We start from the raw sequence: 24768 nt of genomic DNA on the forward strand, positions 1-24768 counted from the left end.
TTACGATAATGCCTCAAAGTATGCTTGAATACAGTACAGCGGGAGTATCGACCTGCGTGTAGCGGAGGTCGATGTGATGACGTACTGTCTGAGTACATACTTTGAGGTATCCTCGTAATAACCTTGTTATTGTACATTTTTTCCTTCCAAGAAGGATACATCATGGGAGTGCCGAAATCCAAAAGTTTGGAACAGAATCAGCAAACTTGTTTATGTGAAGTCTGGTCTAACCCTGGTGGCAGCCATGTTTGTTTTTATACACTTAAGTGCGTAATCATTCCATATTTGAAAATTCATTTCCTTATATGGTAGGACAAAAGTACCTTGTAAAATAGCGCAGACTTACAGCCGGCTGCAACTTATGGTGACAGATGTAAAATAATACTTTATAATATGTGCATATTACTGTTTTTCAGGTCGAGGTGGCAGTACAATACGAGAATTACAGGAATCCAGCGGTGTTAGAATCAAAGTAAGGAATATTATATTTATCCAGACGTGTTCACTGTGTTTGTACATGTACTGTGTAAATGTTATGTGGTATACGGTGCACTTCCGTACATTTGTAATGCTATTCACAGAAGAAGAAATGTTGCATTCTTTTCCTGTGGGAGAGACTGAGAAAGAAGCTTCCAGGTGAAACCATGTTTCTGTTGCATGTGACTCTTTATGTAGATGCAGATTGCAAACTGCTACAGTAAAGTGCTACTGTTGTGTATTTGTACAAGTATGCAGAGTTAATCACTTCAGATACAGTGTAGATAACTTATAAATCAGCAGTGACATAGCTACGGTACATCCTGTGAAATGAGTAATTTTCACTGGGTTTAAATTTCGCATATTCAGTGGGTTTTAAATTCACGGTTTTATCATTTAGATAACGTGTTCTATGCTAAATTTTATATATTCATTGGGTTTTAATTTAGCGCATTTACCAGTCAGCGAAATAAGCAATAATTAACCTTTTTACAGTAACTGTTAGATATGTTTCATTTTCAACTATTGAAATACTGGTAGATGGTCAAGGGTAGGATTCAAACCCTAAACGTCAACCACAACAGAGTTGAGTTGAGTTGAGTTGAGTTGAGTTGGTTTTATTTCACCAGAAAATATATAATAAATAATATACACAATAATAATTATTATAATAGCAGTAATTCTGGTGAGGACCACAGATATAGTTCATACAAACTACCCTAGTCTGAGGCCCCATAATACCGATGTTATTATTTAAATGCATAGCATACTTAACTTAAAGATAAATGAACAATAATTATATACAGACTTTTGAACATGGTACGTTTACACATTCATGAGATACAGTTTTAACGTATTTTTAAATACGTATCTGCTTTTGATAATTTTTATGGAATCAGGAAGTGAGTTCCAGTTTTTTTGCTGCTGTATAGGTGATACTGTGTTGATTAGTAGTACTGTAAGATTCAATCTAGGAATATAATAATTGGAACTACTAGCTTGACGTGTTGCATAGTTATAAGGAAAAGGTTTAAAGTAGTGGTCAACCATATGGGCAAACGAATTCTTATTAAGATCAAAAACAAACAGACAGGTGTGAAACTTACTGAGTTTATAGATGTCTAAAATATTTAGTTTTTTAAATAGAAGGACCGTGGGGGCAATCTGAAAACATTATCAAGCGAACAATTTTTGGTTGATTTTAGCAAACCTTTCCACAGCCATGGCTTATTGGCATGTGTTTTGTTCATGTTAGCTGTTTTTTTCTTCAGGTGCTCAGAGGAAATAGTGTGAAAAATGTCATAGAATGTGTTATACGCTTTGTTAGGATCCAAACAGTCATATACGGGTTGCCAAGAGACTTTGCCTAAATCGGTCAAAAATGCTTCCGAGTTGTAATTGTAAAAATCGAAAATGCCAGATGTAGATTTCAATTTGAATACGTGATGTACCGGTAGGTTTTTTATGGTGCCAAAGATCGGATAGTGATCAGTAACGTCGTTTTCGATAACCCCACACTCAATAAAAGAGTCGGAGATATTAGTTAACAGGTGATCAATGATAGTATTTGATGTGTCAGTTACTCTGGTGGGGCTGTTAATCAATTGAGTGAAGTTATATAAATTTAGAAGTGCAAAACAATTAGTAGCAGATGGGATGTTAGTAGATGTGTCAATGTTAAAATCGCCAAGAAGAATACATGATTTACCTTTGGCCGACAACTGGTCAAGACATTCTTCCAAGCTAATTAAGAATTCGTGGTAAGGAGTGTTAACATTAACGGTAATTAACATCTACAACCAACCTTTTGTTAATAATGGTAGTTTCCACAAGCATCAATTCACAGTGCAGAATTTTGATTGTATCTGCGCTTTCAAAAGACAGAGAGCTGTGTATATACAATGCAACACCTCCACCCAGCGAGTGTTGTCGATTGCTTGTAACTAGAGTGTATGATGGAATGTTGTAGAGGGAAGAATTAGAAGTTGAATGCAACCATGTTTCAGTTAATCCCAAAAATAAAGAGCTTTGTTTTGTAATATTCAAAAAGGAAATTAATTCATCGTAGTGTTTTCTAAGGGATCTGATGTTGAAATGCATGAAAGAACACTGGTTTAGTGAAATATTATGAATAAACTGTTCAACTGAGAAAGATTGGCTGTTGCGATTATTATGATTAGTGTTTCTATTTACATGGGTATCCATTAAAATGGTGATAGACAGCAATTAAAGTACAAAAACTAATTACATTATGCGCTGGACATCAGCGAGCTTGGTTATACGGACTGCAGGATCTCCAATGTTCTTTTTGACGAATATTTTTCCATTCATCGACCATATAAACCTCCACTCTTTGGATTTACGTTGTTTGTTTGCATTATAAAATAGTTCCTTATTTTCTTTGGTGAGGTTTTTGTTTATGTAGATCGGCGCTGCTTCTTCAAAACCAATGTCGCGAGTGTTCTTTCCCTTTAGATTTTTCCTGGCATTGTAGATTTCATTTCTTGTTGTGCGCCTCATAAATTTTACTATAATTGTTGGTGGACGGTTGTTTCTGTTTTTGCGGGGGAGTCGATGTGATATATCAATGTCGTTGGGTGTGATGGTGACACCAACGACCTCCGCTACCTTGACTGCAATGTTATCAGTGTTCTCGACATCGGTCACAGGTATGCCTGAAATTTCTAGGTTGTTTCTGCGTGAGTATTGTTGCAGTGTTGCAAGTTCCTCTTTTGTTTCACTCAACGATTTTGTTAGGCGTTCGTTTTCAGTACGTAGTTGAATGATCTGCGTTTTGAGCTCATCAAAACAATCACAGACAAAGGTAGCAGATATCTGGAGTTCTGTCAGTTTGCTTTGCATGCCTGCCAAGCCATCCATTTTCTTTGTGCGAGTTGACAAAGCTGTTAGTATGCTGTCCAGTTTCATACCTTCGCTAACGTCGAGTGAAGGTGTTGTTGGTAGGTCTATTGATGGGGTACCAGTTGTGCTTTTGTCCGCCATATTGGTAGCCGGTGATAGCACTGGATCTTGGTTGAGTGGAAATCTTTGGTTTTCACACTTTTTGCACAAATTCAAATCCCCTTGGCATAGCTTCACTCCATGGGTTTTACGACAGTCATCGCAACGCATTTTGCACAGTAAAATTTGCAGAAAAACAGGATTAGTTTTACTTGGAACGGAGAGCCGACGTGAGACACGTCCTACCAAGGTGCATGCGCAGACCACAGGTTATTTTAAAGGTTATTTAAATGCTTTCTATTATACCAAACTGATCACCAAATTTAACAACTGCGTTTTCTTTTTACAATACATTCTGAGTCTGAGTAGAGTCTGAGTAGAGTCTGAGTAGAGTCTGAGTAGAGTCTGAGTAGAGCCTGTAACGACTGAGGTATTACGAATTCCGATCAAGATTCTCAGCAAAAATGTGCTTTAGAATAATCATAATATGCATTCTGGGGTTCCGCTAAATTAGCCATAGTCGCTTGTGCTACATCAATTTGCTTAGCAAATTTCATACTGTGGTTTAGCATCTTCAGAAATGTGTATACTATATAATAATAATAATAATTTATTAACCTATATTGCACTTTTTACAATAAAACTGATCATGAGCATATTACAAAACAAGTATTTTTTGTAACATACACTTCATATCAAGCAAAATGTTTGCAATGTTTAATTTACATTTCTGTGGGTATTGGCATGTTTTTAAATGATGAGCATTTTTGCAGAATAATTCCTGGTTTATAATTTGGCTTATCCATTGGTTGCAAAAGTAACACAATGTATTGTAGCCGAATCTAAATAAAATCTGCTATTGGTGACAGGTGAAGAGTTATTGGAAACTCTGGCATGTCTATGTGCTAGTAACACAGCACATAGACATTCGGCTTCTAATACGAGGGTACAATACAACAGAGGGGATGCGGCTTCTACTAGAGCATCTACACATATGAGAAATGATGAATTTTTGGTTCTCAATTATACAAAAATACTGGGTGCGACTTATATCAGGGATGCGGCTTCTAATACAGATTTTACAATACTATCTTTGTTCTAGCTACTACACCATGAAGTACATAAAGGTCGTTTTGCTGTCAGCAGTTAATAAAACTGTCAATTTACGTATTTCCTACTCGTCATGCACAAAACAAAATCCATTTCTTTTTATGTTTTCCACGAATGCATGTCCATCTTCTAATAAAGTCTATAATTAGACTTGACGCCAGTTTACCAATATCAAAAACAGTATCGTATATAATTTTTCACAGACCTAGAATTGACTGGAAAAAAGTTCACAGCGAGAGAGCAGAAAATGAAGCAAGAAAATGGGCTGGTAAGTGACTACACTTCTTAGTATTTTGAGGCAAATTATGCCCCTACATGTCTAGCTTTGTACTATATCAGTTGGTGTTTTACCAACCTGCTGATGTTCATCGGAAACTAATCAAATCACTTGACTTTTCCAGGGTTTGAGCTTCTAGTACAGATATATTAAAGCCAAATTCCCTTGATGCCTAAGATTTTAGCTTAGTGCCAGCTGATACATGTATACCCCAAATTATTTGTTTATGTTGAGACATTTTTATCAAATTTGGTGTTTAAAGTGAGTGCCCTTTCAACTCTGATGATCATGCCTCTGTGTTCTTCACAAGGGGGTTCCGGCAGTTAGCATCTCCTCCCTCAAGCAGATAATAAGCAAAGCATATAATAAAACAAGAAACCAGTTTTAATTAGTAGATACGTGTACCACTGGACCACTATACAGTCAAATGACAGGAGTTATTGTTATAATAATTTCATACCTTATCGTTGGGAGTGCAGAGTTTAATATGTCGCTACTATTTTAACAAAATTCAAACCATGCTGAAATTTAAGCAAACAAATCAAATATATACCCCCTAAAATACCACCAACCCTACCCTTTGTTTCTCTCTCAAAACTAAAGTTTCTTGTGCAATTAAAACTGCTATTCCTTTAATAGAAACATTATTCCCTCTTAAACTGCACTGATGCTTAATTAGTCTTGTTGTATATTCTCAAACGTATATTGTATGTTAATCACTTGGTACAACGTTCATGTTTGACTTTTGCTCCGTTTTCATTATTTTATTTATGCCTTTTCATTGGGGTTGTGTTTCTGACAGTGAATGCATTTATTATACTACTAATTGTCCTTCTATACTGTGACACAATCTTTCATTTTTTGACAGTTTCATCACTATTTGATATTGATATAAAGGATAAATGTACTTCTCATATACATGTAATTCTTTTAAATTTGTTTCCAGGTCTTCCAACATTGAAGAAAAATTTCTATATTGAAGCGCCCTCTGTGGCAGAAATGACACCTGAAGAGGCGGAAGAGTTTAGGTGTGTAAATTGGAAATAAAAATCTAATTATAGAATAATTTTCAATTAACTTCTATGTATATTAATCATATAAATATGTTCACAGGCGGGATAATATGGATATATCTGTGAGTGACCTGTGTGAGAATCCAAGAAATATACCAAATCCAGTGAAAACGTTCGAAGAGGCATTTGAGCATTACCGTAAGATCCCAGTTTATCATCTTTGAATATTATAAAATTACTATATGTTAAAATTGTGTGTTAAATTCACTACGTTCAATTACCCACCATAGACTCCGGTCAGTCAAAATGACTATTTTGAACTGTAGGCATTAATCAGCGATTCTGCCGGTGACGGAGAGATAGAATCCAGGTCAGGGGAAGCCCCATGACCTCAAGATTCTTTTACCCCTTACGTCACGAACCCACGTGACCGAGGCCACCTGGCAACGCCACAGGTAGCCGTCCATCACTCTTAATTTCTCTCCGCCTCGAGTGGAGATGAAATTTAGCGAGCTCTGCTGGATCGCCTGCTTTTTTTTTTCCTGTCCGGATTTATAGCTTGGGTTGTTGCCGCTGCTCGGCATCCGACATGGTAGCTGGTAGGATAAGTTTTACCTGTTCTTTTGTTACCCTCGTGTTGTTTTCCCCTTTGTGTGTAGTATTTTTCACAGCAAAGAAATCAAAATCCGGCGCCACTACGTAGTCACATGTTGATTTCATGGCGGCACCCTTTACAACTGTAATTCGTTTCCCTCATGCATGTCGTCTTTTATTTTTAATGTATTTAGCAATATTTAGGTGTAATGACAGCACCAGGGCTCGCTGCCGTTTTTCTTTCCGGTCTCCTCGTGTTTCGAGTCGACCGTGCAGTGGTTATATTCAGAATTTACCAGCATAGAAACCGCATCCGAGATACTTTGTCGTAGCTACGTGCGGGTTCCGGGGTTTTTGCGTGAAAGCGTGTTTTTTTCACTGGAGTTCTGAGGCCTGAGATTTTCTTTCAGAGCCATCAAGATCGCTGAGACTGCATGACCGCGTCACAGCAAGGTCACGCGTCCAGTAAACAAATCGGTTATAGTGAGTTGCGTGTTTTGCATGAGTGGAAAGTCCTCACGCTCGGCTACCGGTACTTCATGTACCGGGACGTCGAGTAAGAGGCCCGACGGTGGAGGTACCGATATTTTTCTCGGTCTCCTCCGCTGATCGGAGGGCATCCTCACAGTCAGTTTTTTTTCAGGCGGTGGTTTACCCGATTTTACCGGCTGCAGCGAGGCTGTGCCCCTGGAGGCTTTCCTCCTATGGGGCCCGTTGCGGGTCTCTTTGTGGACCCTTCCTCGCACGGCACCGGGTTTGCCTCCGAGTTGAGGGCTTTGGTCGAAGGACTGTCGGGGCAATTGCGTCCCTGGCAGGCCGGGTAGATCAGACGCAGTCGGAGCGAGCTGTCTCCACTGTGTCCCTTCGGTGGGCAAGCAGGAAGAGACACGAAAGCATGTTTGCATTCAAACACGTCTCTTCGGGGGAACCCCCGTTCCCAGTCACGGCTCTCCCACTATTTTTGGGGGGTGGCCAAGGCTCAGGCTAATTGCACCGGCCCTTCTCTGGATCCGCGGGCACTGAATGCCAACGGGGTGCTGGCAGCCAAGTCTCCGATCTCGGGGCAGGGCTTTCAGGGCAGGGCACGTGTTGACCCCCCCCCCACTTTCAGCCAGCTAGGGTTCATCACGCGGTAACGGTACAACGGTAACGAATTTATCCTTGTGTCCGGTCCCCGCTGTGGGTTTTGACTCCTTTCTTACCGGTCCATGGGCATCCCCAGAGGGAACCGACCCTGTCATGAGACGCACAGTCGAACACACTCCCTCTCACATATTTTAAGTTAGAGGAGACGCAGTTCACTCACGTTGGATACAGCCGGTACTCCGGGCGGTCCCTCAGAGTCTTCCATCTATATGACTCGGTGAGCCACGCTTTTGGGGTGAGGCGGAGTATCATCGATCCCAGTGATACGATGTATATACCCCCACCCTTGATCCTAAAGCGACCACTTAAGGTTGCTTCAACGCTTATGGGATCACAGGCGTCGGGATCCAAAGCAACCCCATCAGCACATCTCTCCCCTGTCCGTCTGAATGCGGAGTGGGGCGCAGAGCATGCAAACGGTGTTGATGGGTAGCGTTGGTCAGCCGCAGAGGATGTAATGCTTAAGGCCCCCGGGTGGGGATAACGTTAGGCAACATTTCCCACTGGACCAAACGCTACCCGGTCGGTGTATTTCGGGATCAGACCCCATAGCGTGGGATGAGACCAAAACACCCACAACCGGATTCCAAGGCTCCTTCCCCAGACCCCGGTACCATGAATTTGGCAAACCGAACAAAGGGGGATAGCAGCGTTCCATGGGTGTCTTTGCCAATTGAGGACGACCCATCTAGCCCTGAGGGCAGAGTTGCTTGAGCGCATTATTATGCGTGCCCAGCACTCTGGTGACCTTGGAGGCAGAACGCACCAGCCTCCTAGACCAGGCGACATTTTTACTGGTGGGCCACCGCACATCTACGTGCGACACCCCTGGCTCGCTTGGCCAGGGCCACTACTGTGCTACGAGACGCGGCCTTAGACGCATGTGTTTTCGCCGACAAGCTGAGCCGGGGTACGTCCCCACCTCAGTGACGCAGACTGGATACCCTCCACCCTCTTTGTTCAGGGAATGGTGGGTACAGTCTCGGAGCTTCGGAGTGCAATGAATCAGAGGGTTCAGATTGAATCTGCTAGCCAGTTGGTCCTGCCATGGGCAAGCGGAGGGCACCCCAAGCACAGAAAACACAACGCCCTAGGCCGTTGCCCGCTAGCCAGAGTCAGCCAGGAGGCAAGCGCTTATACCCTTCCATGGGAGGGAAGGGTAGTGGCATGCCCCCAGGGAGGTAAGAGCCAGGTAGTGGCTCCTCACCCTCTCTGGGCGGATGTCTACCCGGCAGCAGGGGAAGGATGTTTGACGCCCACCTCTGCAACCGGGGGAGACAGGCACGTGTTCGGTGAGTGGCCAGGTCACAACTTAGTGACTACTTCAGGCCTTGGGGAACTCGCCTCATGGGGGAAGGGAGCACCCTCCCCCCTTGCAACTGCCGAACACATGGCCACACATCCCTGTCGTACACAGACTGCGCTGGTGTAGTCCGGTTTGGAGACGGCGGGTGACCGACCACTGGACCTTCCCAGGTGGTGACATCCATTTACGGCATACCGCTGAAATCTCCACTTCCCCCAGTCAGTGTCTCCTCTGTTGGGCACTGCCAGGGGACTCCCGCAAGGCGGAAGCAATCAGACAGGAAGTAGCAGTTTGCTGGGGAAAGACTCCATACACAGGGTACATCAGCCGGAACTAAGTCCAGGCTTCTACCCAAATGTGTTCGTAGTACCAAATCTACAAGTGGCAGGCGTCCAGTTTTGGACCTAGACAGACTGAATCAGTACGTGCCCCTCGATCGGTTCCACATGGAGACCCCATACAGGGTTCTTCTCTCCATCCACCGTTTTGACTGGCTAGCCCCGCTAGATTTAAGCGGGGCCTACCTGCACGTACCGATGCACCTAGCGAGTTGCCATCTCCTTCGAATCGCCCAGCACAGCGCCCTACGTGTTTCACCAGAGGGATAAAACGGGTAGTGCTGCTGCTTCACCAGATGTCGGTACACCTCAATCCGTACCCAGACTACTGGTTACCAACAACCCGGGCAAGGGGTAATAGCCAAACGCATCAGGCTAACACAGGATTTACTTCACCAGCTGGGCTCGTTAGTAAATCAACAAGTCCCACCTTGAGCCAACGCGCAGTTGGTGTCCCTGGGCATGGAGTTTTGACACAGAGGTAAGCTTGGCTTAGCTATTTCAAGCATATTGCTTAGCGCTAAGCAGCCTAGCCGAATTCCTAGTCAGCGTTCCCTCGGTGTCCCTCCGTGAACTAATGCGGATCATCGGAATGATGACCTCAGTTCGAAGGTTCGTTCCCCAGGCCGCACTACGCAGCCGCCCGGTATAACACTTGTTATAACGCCGAGCTCTTCTATGGGAACTAGATAGGCGGGTTTCGATCTCGGACCAAGTGAAGGAAGCCCTGCCCTGGTGGTCGTCACTGACCAACCTCGGGCAGAGGGGCCCCTTGGACCCGCTTGCCACAGGTATGACTCTGGTAACAAATGCCTCCGCCAAGGGTTGGGGAGCGCATCTATTGGACGAACAAGCCCAAGGATATGGCTCCCGCATAGTTTTGGGACCACCATATCAACCGGCTCGAACTGTGAGCAGTGTACAATTAGCACTACCACGCTTTCTACCTGTAGTTCGAGACCACAGAGTCCTGCTCCGCACAGACAACGCAGCGGTGGTCTCCTTCAAGAAGGAGGGGGGACGCATTCCCCATCGTTGTCAGTCCTAGCGGAGCAAAATCCTCCTTTGGTGCCTGGAATACAATGGGGAGCTAACCGCACACCACCTTCCAGGGGTGAGGAACAGTCTGGCGATGCCCTTTCAGGGCGACTCCGTCTCCAGAACACGGAGTGGCTGATACCCCAGTGGGTAGCCTCCAGACTGTTTCGGCTGTGGACGGTCCAAGGTTAGACCGTTTGCCGCACCCCAGAACACCAAGCTCCCGACGTACGTAACACTCCTGCTGACTCCAGGAGCCTGGGCCAGGGTCGCTTTGCTACCCCCCGGATCCACTTAGTTGTGTACGCTTTTCCTCCCTTCCCGCTAGTCCACTGGGCACCGGAGAAGACTTCAACAGGTGCACACCTGCATATTATCATTGGTTGCACCCAATTGGCCGAACAGGGCCTAGTTTCCACTTCTGTCGGAAACGATAGTCGAAACACCAGCAGTGCTTCCGGACTTACCGGACATGCCATCCCAACCAGACGGCGCACTACCACGAGCCCAGCGGGTATCACTTACCCGCATAGAGGCTCTCATTAGACCCGCCCATACGAAAGCTTTATCTGAGCGGGCTGCCAACGTCCTGGCCAGGGCGAACTGGGATTCCACCAATGCAGCCTACATTTCTAGGCTGCGAGCATACACTGGTTAGTGTAGCGGAAGGGAGATTGATCGATACCATCCCTCTATTGGCCAGGTAGCAGGCTCCTTCGTCCACCTGTTTGACGAAGTGGGTTTGTCCTACGCAGCGATCGTTGGCTACAGGTCGGCCTTGTGCCCCACCATTCAAACGTACGGGAACAAGACTAACCGATTGTCCTACTATTAGGAGACTATTTACTGCTTTCCAGACGCTGAGACCCCATGCAAGGGAACTGCCCAACTGGGACTTGTCGGCTGTGTTGTCCACTTTAAGCAGACCGCCTTTTGAGCCTCTCCAATCAGCACCACTCAATTTTTTGAGGTGGAAAATAGTCTTCCTACTGGCTCTCGCCTCAGGTAGGCGCCGGTCGAAGCTAGGCGCGCACTATCCTTTGCGGACGGTTGTGCCGCTTTTATGGGCGATCAAGTTGTACTAAGACACGAATTGGGTTCTCGCCAAGAACCAAATCCCAGGACACGATCCTCAACCGATCGTCATCCCCCGGCTGGCAAATATTGTCAGTCCGGAAGATCAGGAGGAGTTGCTTCTCTGCCCGGTCCGAGCGCTGAGCTGCTACGAGAACTGTACCAGGTTTTCTAGACGGGGAACCAAACACATGTTTTTGTGTTACGGCCCTGACAAGCGGGATAAGCCGGTTTCCCCGACTTCCATCCCCAGGTGGATTACTGCGACTGTACTGGAGGTCTATAATACACTATCCTCCTCAACACAGACCTTGCAGAGACACCAAGTACAAGAACATGAGGTCTGTGCGATTGCTAACTCACTAGCGCTAGCGTCAGGTGCCCCCCCCCTCAAACACATTCTGAGGGCAGGCTTCTGGAGAACGCAGAACGTCTTCATCAACTACTACCTAGGAGACACCCAATCTATTGAGCAGGGTCTCTTCAAGTTAGGCCCCGTCGTAGCGGGTCAGGCCTTGTTTGCTGACCCAGCCCGAACGACTGCAGGGGCCTCTGCGCATAGGCGATAAGTCAGTCTCTGCATTTTTGCGGGCAGATTGTCTGTTCCACTAGCACTTCCTGGAAGCTCCCAGGTTTCGCTTCTGTCGACCTACGCCCTCATGCGAACTGTTTCGGTCCTACTTCAAGCTTATCACCCCCGAGTTCGGCTTGGGTCTAGCTTTCTCGGGCACACCGAACCCTGTCACCACAGCAGCATTGGCTTCTTGCTTCTGGGACAGCACAGGCAAGGTAAGACACCACCCTTATTGGGTCTTAACTTAGGTCTTTGGGTTTGTTTTTCATCCCGGACTGGGGGAAAGTCTTTCATCATTCTCCTTTTTTTTCTGTTTGCTCGGAAAAACCCGCCACCTATCGGTGTCTGACTCTGCCTACAGTTCAAAATAGTCATTTTGACTGACCAGAGTCTATGGTGGGTAATTGAACGTAGTGAATTTAGGCGAGGGTTCTTTGAACCCGCCTATTCACATAGTTCATACCCACCATAGACTCCGGGTCCCCCCCCCAACCTCCCCACTCTTTCCGTCGCGTTGGTCTAAGTCCTCGAGGCGGAGAGAAAGGAACCAGAGTGATGGACGGCTACCTGTGGCGTTGCCAGGTGGCCTCGGTCACGTGGGTTCGTGACGTAAGGGGTAAAAGAATCTTGAGGTCATGGGGCTTCCCCTGACCTGGATTCTATCTCTCCGTCACCGGCAGAATCGCTGATTAATGCCTACAGTTCAAAATAGTCATTTTGACTGACCGGAGTCTATGGTGGGTATGAACTATGTGAATAGGCGGGTTCGAAGAACCCTCGCCTAATTTAATGACATTTTTGTTCATTTATAGCTGATATTTTAGATGAAATATATAAACAGAAGTTCAAGACCCCGTCACCGATTCAGGTAAATTAGTATTGATGGAATTCAATGAATTAGAGATTGCTGCAAGTATTTTAATTTATGACTGGAATATTCTAGTCGTTTCTAGTGCTTAATTTAGAATCAAATTTATGTTTTAATGCATATTCATGAGTAGAATGTTTATCATGAAACAGCGTGACTACGTGAATTCCTATATCGACAATGAGCTTGACAGTCAACGTAAAAACTAAATGATGTATATATGTGTGATATACATGTTCTACTATAAAATTCTTTTTTTTTTCTTTTTGAAAAATTGACAACCAAAATTTCCCCATTTCTCATATGTGTAGATGTTCTAATAGAAGGTGCATCCTCTCTGTTGCATTGTACTACATGTATTTTAATAGAAGCCGCAGCTTCTAATACAAATTTGACAGTACATGTGACAATATTGGCTAAGATTGAAATATTGTTGTATTCAAGTATGTTTTTACATTGTCTTTGTCTTAAAGTGGTAAAGACCTGCCTTTTAAATCGAATTGTAATAATATAAATAATATGTTACTGATTTTACTGTACAAACTCGCTAAGATTGAGTTATTGTTACTGCAGTGTTCCAGCTTGTGTATACATTGTCTTTGTCTATTGTCTGCAGGCTCAAGGCTGGCCAGTGGCTTTACAAGGTCTGGATCTGATTGGTATAGCTCAGACTGGAACTGGTAAAACATTAGCATTCCTTCTACCAGCATTGATACACATTGACCTGCAACCTGTGTAAGTACCCAAATTGTGTCATACTGCTTATTTATTGTAAACTGCTAGAACATTGTTGTTTTTTTAAATTTAAGATGAGTTTTTCTGATTTTCTGACTTTCATCAATGAACAAATGTAATAAGCTGTGAACTGATTTAGTGACAAATCCTTGTTGGTTTTGCAAAAAACAGGATAAGGTGTATATAAAACCAAAGTTTAGGTGAAGAAAATTGCATGACGAAACTCATACTGTGGGTTTAAAACTGTAAACTATTGAGTGAGTGTTTCAGACTTACACCACGAAAAACCATAAAATATGAATATCAGTGTGCAGTTTTCATTGCCCCATGCATAACGCTGATTATAAATTAATTTACGCAAATACAAAAAGTCAATTGTAGACTGTCAGCTGCTTATGGATAATTCAGTGCTCATACCACGTGACACTGAAATGACTATTTTAATGTCTTCATTTGCCAAGAACTTGCATCAGTATCCACAATAGCTCAGTTGATGGAGGCTCTACCTGCTGTGGTTGATGTTATAGGTTAAACCCAGTTGTGGCCAACGTTTCTCTTCATCAACTCTGAATGTTACACCTTGACTAGAGCTGCACAGTCAATAGCAATTTTCAAGTTATGTAAAGTTATCTGCAGCAATTTAACTTGTGAATACAACTGTAGTGATTCATACTATGCGTTCCAATACATTAGTACAAGGGTAGTAGGTTTACAGTTAGCATGAGCAATAGGTCATGTGAGCAAAAGTGGTATCGACAAATTAGCATCACAAATATTGCTATCATGATAACTTCATATTATTGGAAAGCCATAGTTAACAACCTCAGATATAGTGCGTAATATAATCACTGCTACTACAATCCTTTGATTTGTGAATAAATATTTGTTTTTTCAGTCCTCGCTCAGAACGTGGTGGTCCTAATGTGCTGATATTGTCACCGACCAGAGAGCTTGCATTGCAGATAGAAATGGAATGTAATAAGTACCACTATAGGGGAATAAAGGGGTCAGTATAACATTCAATTTATAACATGTACCATTTATTATACATGTGCAATATTGAAGTATGCTATTTTATTAATGCCTCAATTTCATTCCTGTGTTTCATCATGTCATTACTCTTCTGATTTTGTTTTTTTAGTTGTTGTGTTTATGGTGGTGCTAACAGAAAGGACCAAATCAATATAATCAACAAAGGGGTAGAGATCATAATAGGTAAGTTTTCTTTTGATCTTTGATAGGCAGTAGCTGTGGCGCCACATCCTGTATGATGTGGGACTCATAGCGATGCATGAACTTTAACCATGTGCTGTGGGGGTGACCACTGCCCTTTAACCATGTGCTGTGGGGTGACCACTGCCCTTTAACCATGTGCTGTGGGGGTGACCACTGCCCTTTAACCATGTGCTGTGGGGGTGACCACTGCCCTTTAAACCATGTGCTGTGGGGTGACCACTGCCCTTTAACTTTTCCTGCATATTAGAAATTCATGCAAACAATTTAATCTTGTTTCATGTTGTTCTTGTTTATGGCTAGCTACTCCTGGGAGGCTGAATGATTTAATACAAGCTGGTGTCATCAATGTTAGCAGTATTACTTATCTGGTGAGCATCATCACTCATGTGAATTATGTATTGCATATCATGTGGGTTATGCATGGCATGTCATGTGACCTGGGTATGCATGTCTTGTGGCCTGGGTATGCATGTCATATGACCTGGGTGTGCATATCATGTGGCCTGGTTATGCATGCCATGTGGGTTGGGTATGTATGTTGTGTGGGTTGGGTGTGTGTGTCGTGTTGTGTGGTTTGGTGTGGTTTGGTATGTTACGTGGACTGGGTTAGCATGTCATGTGAATTGGGTATGCATGTCATGTGGGTTGGGTGTGCGTGTCATGTGGGGTGGGTGTGCGTGTCATGTGGGTTAGGTGTGCATGTCGTGTGGGTTAGGTGTGTGTGTCATGTGGGTTGGGTGTGCATGTCATGTGGGTTGGGTGTGCATGTTGTGTGGGTTGGGTATGCGTGTCGTGTGGGTTGGGTATGCGTGTCGTGTGGGTTGGGTGTGCATGTCATGTGGGTTGGGTGTGCGTGTCATGTGGGTTAGGTGTGCATGTCATGTGGGTTGAGTGTGCATGTCTTGTGGGTTGGGTTGGGTGTGCGTGTCGTGTGGGTTAGGTGTGCATGTCGTGTGGGTTAGGTGTGCGTGTCATGTGGGTTGGGTGTGCGTGTCATGTGGGTTAGGTGTGCATGTCGTGTGGGTTAGGTGTGCATGTCATGTGGGTTGAGTGTGCATGTCGTGTGGGGTGAGTGTCGTGTGGGTTGGGCGTGCGTGTCGTGTGGGTTGGGCGGGCGTGCGTGCGTGTCGTGTGGGTTGGGTGTGCGTTATGTATGTCATGTGGATCACGTGTGTGGCATATTTTCATGTCTAGCAGAAATGTTGATTCTGCCAGAGTTGTATTATATGTAATGTTTCATGACTCAGGCCCTTATACTGGTATTGTTCTCATAACAGGTTCTAGATGAAGCTGACCGAATGCTTGATATGGGATTTGAACCACAGATAATGAAGATTATATTAGATATCAGACCAGACAGACAAACTATTATGACAAGGTAAAAAAAATTATAAGATATTATGACCAGATGCTTTTTATGAGTCTCCAAACCCAAACTTTCATCTGATTTGTAAAGACTGTTTTCTTAAACCATATTTACAGATCACATATAACACTTTTTTTTCAAACTTTAGTGCAACATGGCCTGAAGGTGTACGTCGTCTTGCTCGTTCTTATATGAAGGACCCTATACAAGTACATGTTGGATCATTGGATCTTGCCGTAAGTAGTCTTGTGAAGTCTCTTGTTCACAGAAGTGTATATCGCTTAATGGAACATAGGTGTCTTGTTGCAGGCAAAGTATTGCTACACGTATGTACTGTTACAATGGATGAAATTGTGGATCGCTTGTAAAGAAAATGATATTGTTATGTCTTCAGTGTACATGAAACAAATGTAGAATGAAATGGAATGATGTGTATGCCACCTGTTTTTTTTTAGCAGTACACCTGCAACACTGTAGTTGAATAAATACGGTAACAAAAATTAGATGAACATTCAAGTTGCATGTATTGTTTTTATTTGTTCCTAGGCTTGCCATGCAGTAACACAAATTGTAGAGTTTGTAGCTGAAGAAGATAAAAGAACACGGGTAAGTTTTGTGACTTGAAAACTTAAATATATCCATAATTTGTTTGGTAGATACCCGTCTTCCCACTACTGAATCATAGAAATTTATTTGTTTCTTCCTAGACACTACAGTTTATTGATGAAATGGAAGAGGATGATAAAGTACTTATATTTGTTGGCCGAAAGACAACGTAAGTAAGCATAAAATGGAAATAGTGTTGTGCTACATATACTAATACAACAGTCACTGTTATTACTCAAGATTTGGTAATAAAATGCAAGCATTGACTTTTACGCATTTGCCACATAAACCAAATAATTTTGGTAATTCTATGTTACCATCATTCTTAACACCATTATCTTGTCACCCGTGCCAGGGTAGGGGTCTACTCATTCTTGGTGATCTGCTTCACATAATGAATATCACACTTGTATATTAATAGAGCTGATGATATCTCAAGTGATTTCTCCTTGCGTAATATAAGCGTACAATGTATCCACGGAGACAGGGAACAAATGGACAGGGAACAAGCGTTACTGGATTTCAAAGATAGTAAGTTACATTGTATTTACTTTCGAAGTGGAACATCTAGTTTTATTCCTTTCATTGTTCCTCTGTGTATCCTGATACAAAAAAAAACAGAATGAAGTGATCATTTCTTGGATGTACTGACTATCAAAGTATTTGTCATGTATATGGGCCAAGGATGCTGGTGACTGAATTTACATTGTAATACATGATACATGTGGTTTGTGGCATCCAGGGGTCTAGATATCAAAAATATAACACATGTATTCAACTTTGATTTGCACTAGGTTCTATGCGTATCTTGATAGCAACAGACGTGGCATCCAGGGGTCTAGATATCAAAGACATAACACATGTATTCAACTTTCATTTGCACTTTCTGTGCGTATCTTGATAGCAACAGACGTGGCATCCAGGGGTCTAGATATCAAAGACATAACACATGTATTCAACTTTCATTTGCACTTTCTGTGCGTATCTTGATAGCAACAGACGTGGCATCCAGGGGTCTAGATATCAAAGACATAACACATGTATTCAACTTTGATTTGCACTAGGTTCTGTGCGTATGTTGATACCAACAGACGTGGCATTCAGGGGTCTAGATATCAAAGACATAACACGTGTATTCAACTTTGATTTGCACTAGGTTCTGTGCGTATCTTGATAGCAACAGACGTGGCATCCAGGGGTCTAGATGTCAAAGACATAACACGTGTATTCAACTTTGATTTGCACTAGGTTCTATGCATATCTTGATAGCAACAGACGTGGCATCCAGGGGTCTAGATATCAAAAACATAACACATGTATTCAACTTTGATTTGCACTAGGTTCTGTGCGTATCTTGATAGCAACAGATGTGGCATCCAGGGGTCTAGATATCAAAGACATAACACATGTATTCAACTTTGATTTGCACTAGGTTCTGTGCGTATCTTGATAGCAACAGACGTGGCATCCAGGGGTCTAGATATCAAAGACATAACACATGTATTCAACTTTGATTTGCACTAGGTTCTGTGCGTATCTTGATACCAACAGATGTGGCATCCAGGGGTCTAGATATCAAAGACATAACACGTGTATTCAACTTTGATTTGCACTAGGTTCTGTGCGTATCTTGATAGCAACAGATGTGGCATCCAGGGGTCTAGATATCAAAGACATAACAGGTGTATTCAACTTTGATTTGCACTAGGTTCTGTGCGTATCTTGATAGCAACAGACGTGGCATCCAGGGGTCTAGATATCAAATACATAACACATGTATTCAACTTTGATTTGCACTAGGTTCTGTGCGTATCTTGATAGCAACAGACGTGGCATCCAGGGGTCTAGATATCAAAGACATAACACATGTATTCAACTTTGATTTGCACTAGGTTCTGTGCGTATGTTGATAGCAACAGACGTGGCATCCAGGGGTCTAGATATCAAAGACATAACACATGTATTCAACTTTGATTTGCACTAGGTTCTGTGCGTATCTTGATAGCAACAGATGTGGCATCCAGGGGTTTAGATCTCAAAGACATAACACGTGTATTCAACTTTGATTTGCACTAGGTTCTGTGCGTATCTTGATAGCAACAGATGTGGCATCCAGGGGTCTAGATATCAAATACATAACACATGTATTCAACTTTGATTTGCACTAGGTTCTGTGCGTATCTTGATAGCAACAGATGTGGCATCCAGGGGTCTAGATATCAAAGACATAACACATGTATTCAACTTTCATTTGCACTAGGTTCTGTGCGTATCTTGATAGCAACAGACGTGGCATCCGCGGGTCTAGATATCAAAGACATGTATTCAACTTTGATTTGCACTAGGTTCTGTGCGTATCTTGATAGCAACAGACGTGGCATCCAGGGGTCTAGATATCAAAGACATAACACATGTATTCAACTTTGATTTGCACTAGGTTCTGTGCGTATCTTGATAGCAACAGACGTGGCATCCAGGGGTCTAGATATCAAAGACATAACACATGTATTCAACTTTGATTTGCACTAGGTTCTGTGCGTATCTTGATAGCAACAGACGTGGCATCCAGGGGTCTAGATATCAAAGACATAACACATGTATTCAACTTTGATTTGCACTAGGTTCTGTGCGTATCTTGATAGCAACAGATGTGGCATCCAGGGGTTTAGATCTCAAAGACATAACACGTGTATTCAACTTTGATTTGCACTAGGTTCTGTGCGTATCTTGACAGCAACAGATGTGGCATCCAGGGGTCTAGATATCAAAGACATAACACATGTATTCAACTTTGATTTGCACTAGGTTCTGTGTGTATCTTGATAGCAACAGACGTGGCATCCAGGGGTCTAGATATCAAAGACATAACACGTGTATTCAACTTTGATTTGCACTAGGTTCTGTGCGTATCTTGATAGCAACAGATGTGGCATCCAGGGGTCTAGATATCAAAGACATAACACGTGTATTCAACTTTGATTTGCACTAGGTGCTGTGCATATCTTGATAGCAACAGACGTGGCATCCAGGGGTCTAGATATCAAAGACATAACACATGTATTCAACTTTGATTTGCACTAGGTTCTGTGCATATCTTGATAGCAACAGACGTGGCATCCACGGGTCTAGATATCAAGGACATGTATTCAACTTTGATTTGCACTAGGTTCTATGCGTATCTTGATAGCAACAGACGTGGCATCCAGGGGTCTAGATATCAAAGACATAACACATGTATTCAACTTTGATTTGCACTAGGTTCTGTGCATATCTTGATAGCAACAGACGTGGCATCCAGGGGTCTAGATATCAAAGACATAACACATGTATTCAACTTTGATTTGCACTAGGTTCTGTGGATATCTTGATAGCAACAGACATGGCATCCAGGGGTCTAGATATCAAAGACATAACACATGTATTCAACTTTGATTTGCACTAGGTTCTATGCGTATCTTGATAGCAACAGATGTGGCATCCAGGGGTCTAGATATCAAAGACATAACACGTGTATTCAACTTTGATTTGCACTAGGTTCTATGCATATCTTGATAGCAACAGACATGGCATCCAGGGGTCTAGATATCAAAGACATAACACATGTATTCAACTTTGATTTGCACTAGGTTCTGTGCATATCTTGATAGCAACAGACATGGCATCTAGGGGTCTAGATATCAAAGACATAACACATGTATTCAACTTTGATTTGCACTAGGTTCTGTGCATATCTTGATAGCAACAGACGTGGCATCCAGGGGTCTAGATATCAAAGACATAACACATGTATTCAACTTTGATTTGCACTAGGTTCTGTGCGTATCTTAATAGCAACAGACGTGGCATCCAGGGGTCTAGATATCAAAGACATAACATGTGTATTCAACTTTGATTTGCACTAGGTTCTATACATATCTTGATAGCAACAGATGTGGCATCCAGGGGTCTAGATATCAAAGACATAACACATGTATTCAACTTTGATTTGCACTAGGTTCTGTGCATATCTTGATAGCAACAGACATGGCATCCAGGGGTCTAGATATCAAAGACATAACACATGTATTCAACTTTGATTTGCACTAGGTTCTGTGCATATCTTGATAGCAACAGACGTGGCATCCAGGGGTCTAGGTATCAAAGACATAACACATGTATTCAACTTTGATTTGCACTAGGTTCTGTGCGTATCTTGATAGCAACAGACGTGGCATCCAGGGGTCTAGATATCAAAGACATAACACGTGTATTCAACTTTGATTTGCACTAGGTTCCATGCATATCTTGATAGCAACAGATGTGGCATCCAGGGGTCTAGATATCAAAGACATAACACATGTATTCAACTTTGATTTGCACTAGGTTCTATGCGTATCTTGATAGCAACAGACATGGCATCCAGGGGTCTAGATATCAAAGACATAACATGTGTATTCAACTTTGATTTGCACTAGGTTCTATGCATATCTTGATAGCAACAGATGTGGCATCCAGGGGTCTAGATATCAAAGACATAACACATGTATTCAACTTTGATTTGCACTAGGTTCTATGCGTATCTTGATAGCAACAGACGTGGCATCCAGGTGTCTAGATCTCAAAGACATAACACGTGTATTCAACTTTGATTTGCACTAGGTTCTATGCATATCTTGATAGCAACAGATGTGGCATCCAGGGGTCTAGATATCAAAGACAAAACACGTGTATTCAACTTTGATTTGCACTAGGTTCTGTGCGTATCTTGATAGCAACAGACGTGGCATCCAGGGCTCTAGATATCAAAGACATAACACGTGTATTCAACTTTGATTTGCACTAGGTTCTATGCATATCTTGATAGCAACATATGTGGCATCCAGGGGTCTAGATATCAAAGACATAACACATGTATTCAACTTTGATTTGCACTAGGTTCTGTGCATATCTTGATAGCAACAGACGTGGCATCCAGGGGTCTAGATATCAAAGACATAACACATGTATTCAACTTTGATTTGCACTAGGTTCTGTGCGTATGTTGATAGCAACAGACGTGGCATCCAGGGGTCTAGATATCAAAGACATAACACATGTATTCAACTTCGATTTGCACTAGGTTCTGTGCGTATCTTGATAGCAACAGATGTGGCATCCAGGGGTTTAGATCTCATAGACATAACACGTGTATTCAACTTTGATTTGCACTAGGTTCTGTGCGTATCTTGATAGCAACAGATGTGGCATCCAGGGGTCTAGATATCAAAGACATAACACGTGTATTCAACTTTGATTTGCACTAGGTTCTGTGCATATCTTGATAGCAACAGACGTGGCATCCAGGGGTCTAGATATCAAAGACATAACACATGTATTCAACTTTGATTTTCACTAGGTTCTGTGCGTATCTTGATAGCAACAGACATGGCATCCAGGGGTCTAGATATCAAAGACATAACACATGTATTCAACTTTGATTTGCACTAGGTTCTGTGCGTATCTTGATAGCAACAGATGTGGCATCCAGGGGTTTAGATCTCAAAGACATAACACGTGTATTCAACTTTGATTTGCACTAGGTTCTGTGCGTATCTTGATAGCAACAGATGTGGCATCCAGGGGTCTAGATATCAAAGACATAACACGTGTATTCAACTTTGATTTGCACTAGGTTCTGTGCATATCTTGATAGCAACAGACGTGGCATCCAGGGGTCTAGATATCAAAGACATAACACATGTATTCAACTTTGATTTGCACTAGGTTCTGTGCGTATCTTGATAGCAACAGACGTGGCATCCAGGGGTCTAGATATCAAAGACATAACACATGTATTCAACTTTGATTTGCACTAGGTTCTGTGCGTATCTTGATAGCAACAGACGTGGCATCCAGGGGTCTAGATATCAAAGACATAACACATGTATTCAACTTTGATTTGCACTAGGTTCTGTGCGTATCTTGATAGCAACAGACGTGGCATCCAGGGGTCTAGATATCAAAGACATAACACATGTATTCAACTTTGATTTGCACTAGGTTCTGTGCGTATCTTGATAGCAACAGATGTGGCATCCAGGGGTCTAGATATCAAAGACATAACACGTGTATTCAACTTTGATTTGCACTAGGTTCTGTGCATATCTTGATAGCAACAGACATGGCATCCAGGGGTCTAGATATCAAAGACATAACACATGTATTCAACTTTGATTTGCACTAGGTTCTGTGCGTATCTTGATAGCAACAGACGTGGCATCCAGGGGTCTAGATATCAAAGACATAACACATGTATTCAACTTTGATTTGCACTAGGTTCTATGCATATCTTGATAGCAACAGATGTGGCATCCAGGGGTCTAGATATCAAAGACATAACACATGTATTCAACTTTGATTTGCACTAGGTTCTATGCGTATCTTGATAGCAACAGACATGGCATCCAGGGGTCTAGATATCAAAGACATAACACGTGTATTCAACTTTGATTTGCACTAGGTTCTATGCATATCTTGATAGCAACAGATGTGGCATCCAGGGGTCTAGATATCAAAGACATAACACATGTATTCAACTTTGATTTGCACTAGGTTCTATGCGTATCTTGATAGCAACAGACGTGGCAACCAGGGATCTAGATATCAAAGACATAACACGTGTATTCAACTTTGATTTGCACTAGGTTCTATGCATATCTTGATAGCAACAGATGTGGCATCCAGGGGTCTAGATATCAAAGACATAACACATGTATTCAACTTTGATTTGCACTAGGTTCTATGCGTATCTTGATAGCAACAGACGTGGCAACCAGGGATCTAGATATCAAAGACATAACACATGTATTCAACTTTGATTTTCCTCATAACATTGAAGAGTATGTACACCGCATTGGCAGAACTGGTAGAGCTGGGTAAGTTTTAGTCATTTTTAACACATTGTGTGGGCGTTACCTCACTTCAAGTGTTGTGATCATCAAATTCAAACACCAACTAGGTGTTGTGTATAAGCCATGTTTTGCCAGATATTACTGCTTGTGAGGCTTGAACAACACTTATTGCTCATCCAATTTTGATTTTTGTGTAATAACCACCTGAATATTAAGACCAATTGCCATAGTGACCATTTTTATATAAGGACCACCTGCCCATAGTGACCACCTGTATATTAAAACCACCTGCCTATAGTGACAACCTGTATATAAGGACCAACTGCCCATAGTGACCACCTGTATATTAAAACCACCTGTCTATAGTGACGACCTGTATATATAAGGATCACCTGCCCATAAGGACCACCTGTCCATAGTGACAATCTGCCCATAGTGACCACCTGTATATAAGGATCACCTGCCCATAGTGACCACCTGTATATAAGGACCACCTGCCCATAAGGACCACCTGCCCATAGTGACCACTTGTATATATAAGGACCACCTGCCTAAGTGACCACCTCTATATACTGACCACCTGCCCATAGTGACCACCTGTATATTAAAACCACCTGCCTATAGTGACGACCTGTATATATAATGACCACCTGCCCATAGTGACCACCTGTATATTAAAACCACCTGCCCATAGTGACCACCTGTGTATATATAAGGATCACCTACCCATAAGGATCACCTGCCCATAGTGACCACCTGTATATAAGGATCACCTGCCCATAGTGACCACCTGTGTATATATAAGGATCACCTACCCATAAGGACCATCTGCCATAGTGACCACCTGTATACAAGGACCACCTGCCCATAGTGACGACCTGTATATATAAGGATCACCTGTCCATAAGGACCACCTGTATATTAAAACCACCTGCCCATAGTGACCACCTGTATACAAGGATCGCCTGTCCATAGTGATCACCTGCCATAGTGACAATCTGCCCATAGTGACCACCTGCCCATAGTGACCACCTGTATATTAAAACCACCTGCCTATAGTGACCACCTGTATATAAGGACCAACTGCCCATAGTGACCACCTGTATATTAAAACCACCTGGCCATAGTGACCACCTGTATATATAAGGACCACCTGCCATAGTGACCACCTGTATATAAA

At 42.7% G+C, this 24768-nt stretch overlaps 1 protein-coding gene across 1 annotated transcript in view; it reads left to right on the forward strand.

Annotated features, from left to right (window-relative positions):
• Nucleotides 1-24768, forward strand: part of LOC146731598 (putative ATP-dependent RNA helicase DDX43) — a 28996-nt gene that overhangs the window by 1747 nt on the left and 2481 nt on the right. The window contains exons 2-16 of the mRNA XM_085492945.1: nt 417-636; nt 4752-4816; nt 5772-5853; nt 5939-6036; nt 12721-12776; nt 13393-13511; nt 14407-14517; nt 14653-14726; nt 15048-15115; nt 16025-16125; nt 16262-16349; nt 16660-16719; nt 16821-16888; nt 17141-17250; nt 23474-23612. Coding sequence (XP_085349071.1) covers nt 417-636; nt 4752-4816; nt 5772-5853; nt 5939-6036; nt 12721-12776; nt 13393-13511; nt 14407-14517; nt 14653-14726; nt 15048-15115; nt 16025-16125; nt 16262-16349; nt 16660-16719; nt 16821-16888; nt 17141-17250; nt 23474-23612 — 1459 coding nt within the window. The remainder of the gene's footprint in view (nt 1-416; nt 637-4751; nt 4817-5771; nt 5854-5938; nt 6037-12720; nt 12777-13392; nt 13512-14406; nt 14518-14652; nt 14727-15047; nt 15116-16024; nt 16126-16261; nt 16350-16659; nt 16720-16820; nt 16889-17140; nt 17251-23473; nt 23613-24768) is intronic.

This window comes from Saccoglossus kowalevskii, chromosome 18 (assembly GCF_978046115.1).
Source record: "Saccoglossus kowalevskii chromosome 18, keSacKowa6.1, whole genome shotgun sequence".
Lineage (NCBI taxonomy): Eukaryota > Metazoa > Hemichordata > Enteropneusta > Harrimaniidae > Saccoglossus > Saccoglossus kowalevskii.